We start from the raw sequence: 10,447 nt of genomic DNA on the forward strand, positions 1-10,447 counted from the left end.
TGGCCGGTTTGGCTCAGTGGATAGAGCGTCGGCCTGCGGACTGAAAGGTCTCAGGTTCGATTCCGGTTAAGGGCACGTACCTTGGTTTCTGGCACATCCCCAGTGTGGGGTGTGCAGGAGGCAGCTGATGGATGTTTCTCTCTCATCGATGTTCCTAGCTCCCTATCCCTCTCCCTTCCTCTCTGTAAAAAATCAAAAAAATATATTACCAAAAAAAAATCTTCCCACAAAAACTGGCTGGCAGTCCAAACCCAGGCTATAAAGGATCAGCATGTACTTCTCAGGTGTCTATTACCAAACGGTTCTTTCAAACATGTGTCACTGTTGATCGGGTAAGGCACAGCCACACTGGGATTTGTGGTACAGAAGAGAGTGGGAAGAAAAGCCCTATAAAAAGCCCAAGGGAACATGCTTGAATTGTGTCCCCATCACCCATTATCAGCTCCGTCAGCCATCTCTACTTTTTCTTTTTTCATTCCAAGTTTTCATTACATCTTAAGACACCTTTAAACTCACATCCAATTCCAGGAAACAGCTCTAATCTCTAAAAAGTTCACTGTAACAGAAATACCTACACTTAAAATCAGTCACTGTAAACCAACGCAAACGTTAAGATCCCAACCAACATCTCTGAGGAAATAAGCAAGTGTATTGTCTATGGTAACAGTCACGCAGACGGACCCAGGACGGAAAAGCGTGAGGCCGAAAGTCTTGCCACTTGCTTGGTGACCAAGGTAAACTGCCAAGCGTCACTGCAGCTCACTGCTCTTCCCTGAAATCTGTTGACTGTGATGGCACCTGCGCTCGCAGCCTCCGGTGGCAGGAAGATTAAAGCGTTCACGCGGTAAGGCCCTCGGGTCCCCTCAGGCTCGGGACAGGGGCTCAGCGTGCAACGATGACCGCCACCCTCCGCTCTGGACCCCCGCTTCTGGCTTAAACAGTCACAACCTGCACTAGAAACGCCTCCCATTAACGCTAGGAACTGCTCTAAAGCTAAACGACAAGAAAGAGGCCGCTTCTCCACCCGAGAAACGCCACACATCGGCGCTGCCCGGGAAGCGGAGCCCGGCCCCGCGGGACGCCCGGAAGACCGGGCCCGCGGCCTCACAGCGTCCCGCGCAGGCCAGCGAGCGGCGAGGCCCGCTCCGTCCCCGTCGGGGGGCTCCCTCTCTCCAGCCGGGACCCCGGCGTCCCTTGGCCGGCCGTGGCACCCGCACGCCGGTCCCGACCCCCGGACCTCGGCACCACGGCCCCCCATTCAGCCCGCGCGCACGCCTGGCCCTCACCAGGTCGATGTGGGAGAAGCCGGTGATCACGAGGTTCTTGAGGAGCTCACAGCCGATGCCGCCCGCGCCCACCACCAGCACCCGGCCCCTGGCCACGGCCTCGGCCAGCTCTCGGGGGAGCCCCCGCGACAGAGCCATGGCGGGACGACCACGAGCCGCGACGGAGGCGGAGGCGGGAGAACTGAGCCGAGGCCGGAAGCGGTGGGGGAAGGGCGGCCCGGCTTCCGTTCCTGCGCACTGCGGCCTGCCCGAGCGCGGTGGGCTGTGCGCCGGGAAGGCTCCTCGGAGCCGGGGCTGCGCTCCTGCCGGGTTGTGTCGTTTGCGATGTCCTCACACCCACGCTCCAGTTTAAGAAGCGTAAGGGTCGCTTTGTAGCCTGGGGTTTGAACTGCCAGCCAAGGTTTTCTTACAGGTGACAAACAGATGCCCCTGTATGTAAAGAGCTCTTACAAATTAAGAAGAAAACAAATGTCGCCCATCGAAAAAATATAGGCAAACGTTATGAACGGGCACTCATAAAGAAAATGGGTAATACGGTCAATAATGATATTGAAATTTAATCAAAGAAATGCAAAATTGTTCTTAAATTATTTTCACCCATTGGCGTGGCGGGGTTGGTTAGTTGGTTAGAACATCCTCTGGATATACCAAGGTGGTGCGGGCGGGTTCCATCCCATCAGGGCACATACAAGAATCAAACGGTGCGTGCATACTAGTAATAACAAATCGATTTCTCTCTCTCTCTCCTTTCCTCTCTCTAAAATCAATTTAAAAATTGTAAACTGTTAAAATATATAAAACAAGTAAATTACTTTTACCAAATAAACTGGCAAAAAGTTGGGAAGGGATTTGGGAGGATTGAGTGAAAAAGGTGAAGTTTAAGAAGTACAAATTTTTTTTTAATATATTTTATTGATTTTTTACAGAGAGAAGGGAGAGAGATAGAGAGTTAGAAACATCGATGAGAGAGAAACACCGATCAGCTGCCTCCTGCACATCCCCCACTGGGGAAGTGCCCGCAACCCAGGTACATGCCCTTGACCGGAATCGAACCTAGGACCCTTTAGTCCACAGGCCGACGCTCCATCCATTGAGCCAAACCGGTTTCGGCAAGAAGTACAAATTTGCCGGAACCGGTTTGGCTCAGTGGATAGAGCGTCGGCCTGCGGACTGAAGGGTCCTAGGTTCGATTCCGGTCAGGGGCATGTACCTGGGTTTCGGGCATATCCCCAGTAGGAGATGTGCGGGAGGCAGCTGATCGGTGTTTCTCTCTCATTGATGTTTCTAACTCTCTGTCTCTCTCCCTTCCTCTCTGTAAAAAATCAATAAAATATATTTAAAAAAAAAAAAAAAGAAGTACAAATTGGTAGTTACAAAAGTGTCATGAGGATGTAAAGTACAGCATAGGGATTATAGTCAATACTAGGGGCCCGGTGCACGAAATTTGTGAACTGGGTAGGGGTGTCCCTCAGCCCAGCCTGCCCCCTCTCGAATACTGGGAGCCCTCAGGGGATGTCCTAGTGACGGCTTAGGCCCGCTCCCTGCTCCCCTTGGGGATAGGGCCTAAGCTGCAGTCTGGCCTCCCTTTGTGGGAGGTGACCGGTGACCGGGCTGATCAGGGGAAAGCACCAGCCCCATCACCCCGCTGCTGCAGCCACTGCCAGTCACCACAGCCAGCAAGGTTTTTTCATCAACACGAACTCCAGTCCCTTCACCATGAAAAAATGACAACTTTCTTTAGGCATTTTCAAGATGTGTCTTTCATATAATAATAATTTATTTTTTTTTTTATCCTCACCTGAGGATATGTTTCCATTGATTTTTAGAGAATGTGGAAGAGAAAGGGAAGGACAGAGAAACATCAAAGTGAGAGGAACACTGATTGGTTGCCTCCTGCATGAGCTCTGACCTGGGCCCCGGCCAGGGAGGAGCCTGCAACCTAGGTACATGCCCTTGGTCAGAATTGAACCCAGACCCTGCCATCGGCAGGCCAAGGCATTATCCACTGAGCCAAACTGGCTAGGGCAGGATATGGCATTTCTTAGCCCTCCAGCAGTGGACCTTTGTTTTTGTCGCCAGGAGTGTGGTGAAAAACCCTAGATCACCTTTTTGGATTCTTATTACCCAAATTACTAAGAATATTACCAGTGGCATACAGGGAGCTTAACCAATGAACGGTCAGAAAAGGTGTTTCCTCTGTAGTTCACACCAATCGCCAGCTTGGCCCCCCCACACGCACCCCCCCCCCGCCCCAGGCCTGACACCTCTGGCCCAGGCTTCAGGCCTGGGCAGGGAACCCCCATCTCCCCCCCATCACCGGCTCCGCCCTCGCCCAGGACTGACGCCTCAGCCAGAGGCGTCGACCCCCATCACCCTCCAATCGACGGATCAGCCCCTTGCCCAGGCCCCTCTGATTGCCAGCTCCGCCCCCCCAATCGCAGGATCATCCCCTTGCCCAGGCCTGACGCCTCCGCCAGAGGTGTCAGGTCTGGGCAGGGGATCCCCATCTTCCCCCGATCACTGGCTCCGCCCCCTGCCCAGGCCTGATGCCTCTGGCCCAGGCGTCAGGCCTGGGCAGGGGACCCCCCAGACCCTCTGATTGCCGGCTCCACCCCCCGCCCAGGCCTTATGGCTCTGCCAGAGGCGTTGACCTCCATCACCCTTGGATCGCCGGATCGGCCCCTTGCCCAGGCCTGACACCTCCGCCAGAGGTGTCAGGACTGGGCAGGGGACCCCAATCTCCCCCCAATCACCGGCTTCTGGGCGGCTTCTGGGGCTTCTGGGCCCGGCCTGCGGCCCGGGATAGCGGCTCCCGCTGGTGGCTGCGCTGTCCCGCGCTGCCTGCAGTATGCAAATTAGCCGCCATCTTTGTTGGTGGATAATTTGCATATCGCGCTGATTAGCCAATGGGAGGCGTAGTGAAGGTACGGTCAATTACTATGTTTGTCTGTTATTAGATAGGATAATAACTATGTATGATGCCAGGTGGTTACTAGACTTATTGGGGGGAATAATTTCATAAGGTATATAAATGTCTGATCACTATGTTGTATACCTGAAACTACTGTAATATTGTATGGCAACTGGAATTGAAAAATTTTTTAATGTGGAATTGAAAAAAAAATTTTTTAATGGCAAGAAAAGTATAACACGCTTGTCAAAGAATAAGAAAACAGCCCCGGCTGGTGTTCTCAGTGGTTAGAGCACCTGCCCATGCACTGATTTGATTCTCACAGGTTTGATTCTCATTCAAGGGCACATAGCTGGGTTGCAGGTTCAATCCACAGCTCCAGTCTGGGCATGTGTGGGAGGCAACCAATTGATGTTTCTCTCTCTCTCTTTTTCTCTCTCTCTCCCCTTCCCTTCCACTGCCTCTAAAAATCAATGGAAAAAATATCCTTGAACGAGGATTAACCAAAAAAAAAAAAAAGAACAAGAAAACAAGCATGGCTACAGCAAAGTCTTTCTAGAGTATGTTAAAGATAAACTGGGGCATATTAAAAACATTAAGAGTTTATTTGAGCAAAAATCAATTCAAATCAGGCAGGGCCCAATCTAAGAAAGAAGCTCTGAGGAGCTGTACAAAATAAAACTTTTATAGGCAGAAGGGAACAGGAAAAAGAAAGTTATACTAGGCAAAAAGTGGGTTGGTTATTGCAAAGCCACTTTCCTTCCTATGATGACAGAGTTTATCAAGCAGAGTACCTAATTTGGTGATGTGGGGTTTAGCATAAGTAACACCATTCTGGGCCTGTTATCTTTTTTCTTTAACTAGGATAATTTGGAAAAATGATTCAAAAACCCTAAAATTATGCATTGCTTTTTACTCATTCATTCCAATTCAAAGAATTTGTCCTATGACAATTATCACTGATTTAAAATTTTAAAAAAGAGATTTAGTTCTGGCCAGTGTGGTTCAGTTGGTTGAGCCTCATCCCATGCACAGGGAGGTCCCTGGTTTAATTCCTGGTCAGGGCACATGCCCAGATTTCCAGCTGCATACCCAGTAGAGGGTGTACAGGAAGCAGCCTTCTGATGTTTGGCTCTCCCTCTCCTTCTCTCTCCTTCTCTGTCTCTCTCTAAAAAATCAATGAGTCCTAGTTGGTTTGGCTCAGTGGACAGAGCATTGGCCTGCAGACTGAAGGGTCTTGGGTTCGATTCCAGTCAAGGGCATGTACCTTGGTTGCAGGCTCAAACCCCATTTGGGGTGCATTCAGGAGGCAACCAATCAATGTGTCTCTCTCATTTTGATGTTTCTCTCTCTGTCTTTCCCCCTCTTTTCCAGTCTCTCTAAAAATCAATGGAAAAATGCCCTCAGGTGAGGATTAACAAAACAAATAAAAAATCAATGGGAAAAAAAAGATTTAGCTATATGCATGTTCATCATAAGAACAAAAAATAGAAAAAACAAATGGCAACAAAATAAAATAATAATAATAAAAGAAATAGAAAAAAAAGAATGAAAATTGGCAAAGGTTTCTTTTTTTTAAATTTTATCCTTCTTTTTTTAACCTTTCTTTTTTAATATATTTTATTGATTTTTTACAGAGAGGAAGGGAGAGGAATAGAGAGTTAGAAACATCGATGAGAGAGAAACATCGATCAGCTGCCTCCTGCACACCCCCCACTGGGGATGTGCCCGCAACCAAGGTACATGCCCTTGACCGGAATCGAACTTGGGACCGTTGAGTCCGCAGGCCGATGCTCTACCCACTGAGCCAAACCGGTTAGGGCAGGTTTCTATTTTTATGCATATTTTTAAAAAATACTTTGCAGGTCCTAACCGGTTTGGCTCAGTGGATAGAGCATCGGCCTGCGGACTCAAGGGTCCCAGGTTCGATTCCGGTTGGAGGCATGTACCTTGGTTGTGGGCACATCCCCAGTAGGGGGTGTGCAGGAGGCAGCTGATCGATGTTTCTCTCTCATTGATGTTTCTAACTCTCTATCCCTCTCCCTTCCTCTCTGTAAAAAATCAATAAAATATATTTTTTTAAAAATACTTTGCAGCAATACAAATTATGTCCTGAGCAAATATTATTGGAGGAAATGGTTTCAATGTTAAATGAAACAGATACAAAACCATTTGTATGATTAAATTTTGTAAAAAACAAAAAATGTATTTGTTAAACTCAAAAGCAAATGGAGATCAGTCTTGGAGGTCCCCTGAACAGACAAAACCAGTTTAGCCATTAATTTAGTTTAATTACCAATCACTGTGAAGATACTGCTTTCTCACTGTATAAGCTGCTTTGTAATAATATACCCGAGCTTCAGTCCATGTTTTGGTTCAAGTGTTCCTGGTTTACAAACTGTCTTTTTGGTGTTTGCACAATAAACTTTTACTAATTACTACTTCAGTGATTCATTGGTTTTACTTTGGCTATTTCTAAATCTTTGACAATTAAAACACAAGAGGAAAACCACAGTTAATATTTTTGCATATGAGTGTGGTGGAATTATAATTTTTATTTCTTCTTTAAAGTTTTGTGTATTTCCCAGATGCTCAAGCTCCAGGAAAAAATTATTATCCAACGACTGAAAAGAAAGGATAATTATCTACCGTGATAGAAGCACTACATATCACTACAATCCTATCTAATAAAAGAGAAACATGGTAATTAGCGTACAACCGCTACCCTTCCCATTGGCTAATCAGGGCGATATGCAAATTAACTGCCAGCCAAGATGGCAGCCGGCAGCCAGGCAGCTGACGCAAACAGGGAGGCTTGCTTGCTTCAGTGATGGAGGAAGCCAAGCTTCCCCGCCTGCCTTGCCGGTCTCTCAGCTGCACTCTAAGCAACATTGTAACAAATATAGAAGGTAAACAAAACCCCGGGCTTCAGCCAGCAGAACCGCAACATTGTTTCAAATACAGAAGGTAAACAAAGGCCAGAAACCTGCTTTCAGCAGCAGAGGTCTCATAGCTAGAGCCGAGCCTCAGAGCTAAAGCTGGCCCAGAATAAAAAAAAAAAAGAAAAAAAGGAGTAGTTGGGAACTTCAGTCACCCACCAGCCTGAAAACAGCCCTCAGCCCCTCACCCACGCTAGCCAGGCACCCCAGTGGGGACCCCCACCCTAAAGGGTGTGTGACCAGATGCAAACAGCCATCATCCCCTCACCCAGGCTGGCCAAGCACCCAAGCGGGACCCCCACCCTGATCCAGGACACGATTCAGGGCAAACCAGCCGGCCCCCACCCGTGCACCAGGCCTCTATCCTATATAGTAAAAGGGTAATTTGCCTCCCAGCACCGGGATCAGTGGAGCCGCGAGGCCTCCCAGCACCGGGATCAGCGTGACAGGGGGCAGCAACCAAACCCCCTGATCGCCCTGCGAGTCTGTGTGTGACAGGGGGCGGGGCCACAACCTCCCTATCCGCCCTGGTCTGTTCATGACAGGGGGGAGCTCCTCAACCCCCTGATTGGCCCTGCTCTGTGCATGACAGGGGGGAGCTCCCCAACCCCCTGATCGCCCTGCAGCTCTGTGTGTGACAGGGTGCAGTGCCCCAACCCCGCCCCCCCATCGGCCCTGCCCTGAGTGTGACAGTGGCGGCACCCCAACCCCCTGATCCGCCCTGCTCTGTGTGTGACAGGGGGCAGTGCCCCAACTCCCCTATCGGCCCTGCTCTATGAGTGACAGGGGGGAGCTCCTCAACCCCCTGATCGGCCCTGCTCTGTGCGTGATAGGGGGCAGCGCCCCAACCCCCTGATCAGCCTTGCTCTGTGTGTGATAGGGAGTGGCGCCGCAACCTCCCTATTGACCCTGCCTTGAGTGACAGGGGGAGGTGCCCCAACCCCCTGATCGGCCCTACTCTGTGCATGACAGGGGGTGGCGCCCCAACTCCCCAATCGGCCCTGCTCTGAGCCCGACCAGGGGCTGCACCTAGGGATTGGGCCTGCCCTCTGCCACCTGGGAGCAGGCCTAAGCCAGCAGGTCATTATCTCCCGAGGGGTCCCAGACTGCAAGAGGGCACAGGCTGGGTTGAGGGACCCCCTCTCCCCCCCGAGTGCACAAATTTTTGTGCACCGGGCCTCTAGTCTACACTAATAAAAGACAAACATGCAAAATGACCGTACATTTGCTATGCCTTAAGCCACGCCCTCCAGCCAATCAGAGCGACTATATGCAAATTAATCCAACCAAGATGGTGGCCGGCAACCACGGAGCTGGAGCAAGCAGGAGGCTTGGTTGCCCCAATGATGGAGGAAGCCAAGCTTCCCGCTTGCCACAGCCTGGCTCTGAGCTCCACTCAAAGCAACAAAGTTTCAATTATAGAAGGTAAATAAACTCCAGATACCTGCTTTCAGTCGGCCATGGCCACGGAGCTGGAGCAAGCAGAAGGCTTCCCTCCTGCCCACCCTGGCCAGCTCTGAGCTCCTCTCAAGGCTACAAAGTTTCAATTATAAAATGTAAATAAATCCCAGAATAAAAATAAATAAATAAAAAAGGAGAGGCTGGGAGCTTCTGTTGCTGGCGGGTTTGGCCGGCCTGAAAACGGCCCTCAGCCCCTCACCCAGACTGGCCAGGCACCTCAGTGGGGACCCCCAACCCTAAAGGGGGTGTGACCAGCCTGCAAACAGCCATCAGCCCCTCACCCAAGCTGGCCAGGCACCCATGCGGGACCCCCACCCTGATCTGGGACACCCTTTAGGGCAAACCAGCCAGCCCCCACCTGTGCACCAGGCCTCTAGCCTATATAATAAAAGGGTAATATGCAAACTGACCCTAACAGCAGAACGACTGGGAATGACTGGTCACTATGACACACACCGACCACCAGGGGGCAGACGCTCAATGCAGGAGCTGCCCCCTGGTGGTCAGTGCACTCCCACAGGGGGAGCTCTGCTCAGCCACAAGCCAGGCTGACGGCTGCCAGTACAGCGGTGGTGGTGGGAGCTTCTCCCACCTCCTCAGCAGCGCTAAGGATGTCTGACTGCAGTTTAGGCCTGCTCCCTGCTGGCAAGTGGACATTCCCAGAGGAATATCTGACTGCCAGCTTGTGCCCGATCCCCCAGGGAGCGGGCCTAAGCCAGCAGGTGGACATCCTCCGAGGGGTCCCAGACTGCAAGAGGGCATAGGCCAGGCTGAGGGACCCCCTCCCGAGTGCACAAATTTTTGTGCACCGGGCCTCTAGTGGTAATCATAATACAATATATCAATGTATCAAATCAACACATTGTACACCTAAAATTTTTACACATTATATGAAAAATATGTTTAATTAAAAATTATTAGAAAAGCCTGGCCAGTGTTGCCCAGTGGTTAAACATTGGCCCATGAACCAGGAGGACACAGTTTGATTCTCAGACAGGGCATATGCCCAGGTTGTGGGCTCAATCCCTAGCAGGGGGAAGCTGGTCAATGATTCTCATCATTGATGTTTCTATCTCTCTTTTCCTTCCTCTCTCTGAAATCAATGAAAATAAAATATAATTTATTTAAAAAATATACTTGCCTGTGTCTTGCCATTCCTTTATTTAAAAAATTATTAGAAGAAAAACGGTAAAGGTAAAAAACAGAAAAAAATGCTTTTGACTTCTGTGGTCTTTCAAATCAATTGCTTGGTTCACCGACTATACACCTAGTTGATTTGTGAGGAGTACTTAGGCTGTTGCCCTGAAGCATGAGGTGCAGAAGTGTCAGAGTGCCCAAGCAGAGTCAGGGCATCCCTGCATAGAGGATTGCTCATATCCCTTTCCTACATTGGGCGGCTCTCACAAAGGCCCCACCCTGGCAGCTAAACAGAACAGAGGCCCCCAAAGATGCTGGACCTACTCCTCTCTCCAGATACTCAGTGAACGGGAGCCACTTCCTTGGCTTCTCTCCTGCCTCCCTCTTCCTTCCCTGGGCCTTGGGTTTTCTCTGTGAATGTGTCTCTGTGAGTATGTAAAGTGTAAAATACTTGCCCACCAAATTCAAGGTTATAAATGCAGGAAATAACAACTGAAAAAGTCCTAATCCTACTCCTCAGGGCCCTTGCTGGCCTTTGTCTCTCTAGATCTAGGTTCTTACATAGCAATATGCAGTTTTACATTTACATGCATTTACACTATACTTTCTGCCTTAACAATAGCTAACCCTACCTTTGTTTACTGTCTAATAACCTTTCATTACTAGCTCCCTCCTTGTTTCCCAATAATTTTTCTCTTTAACTGAACAAGGTC

At 49.7% G+C, this 10,447-nt stretch overlaps 1 protein-coding gene across 2 annotated transcripts in view; it reads right to left on the bottom strand.

Moving 5' to 3' along the window:
* The window catches only part of UBA2 (ubiquitin like modifier activating enzyme 2), a 45,714-nt gene extending 44,232 nt beyond the window's left edge, over nt 1-1,482 (bottom strand). Inside the window, exon 1 of one of the 2 annotated variants that reach the window (XM_036345433.1) lies at nt 1,287-1,482. In XM_036345433.1, the coding sequence (XP_036201326.1) occupies nt 1,287-1,424 (138 nt within the window). In that variant the 5' untranslated portion in view covers nt 1,425-1,482. The remainder of the gene's footprint in view (nt 1-1,286) is intronic. The other variant, XM_036345432.1, reaches the window with a different exon arrangement.
* Between the last annotated feature and the right edge of the window lie 8,965 nt (nt 1,483-10,447).

This window comes from Myotis myotis, unplaced genomic scaffold (assembly GCF_014108235.1).
Source record: "Myotis myotis isolate mMyoMyo1 unplaced genomic scaffold, mMyoMyo1.p scaffold_m19_p_19, whole genome shotgun sequence".
Lineage (NCBI taxonomy): Eukaryota > Metazoa > Chordata > Mammalia > Chiroptera > Vespertilionidae > Myotis > Myotis myotis.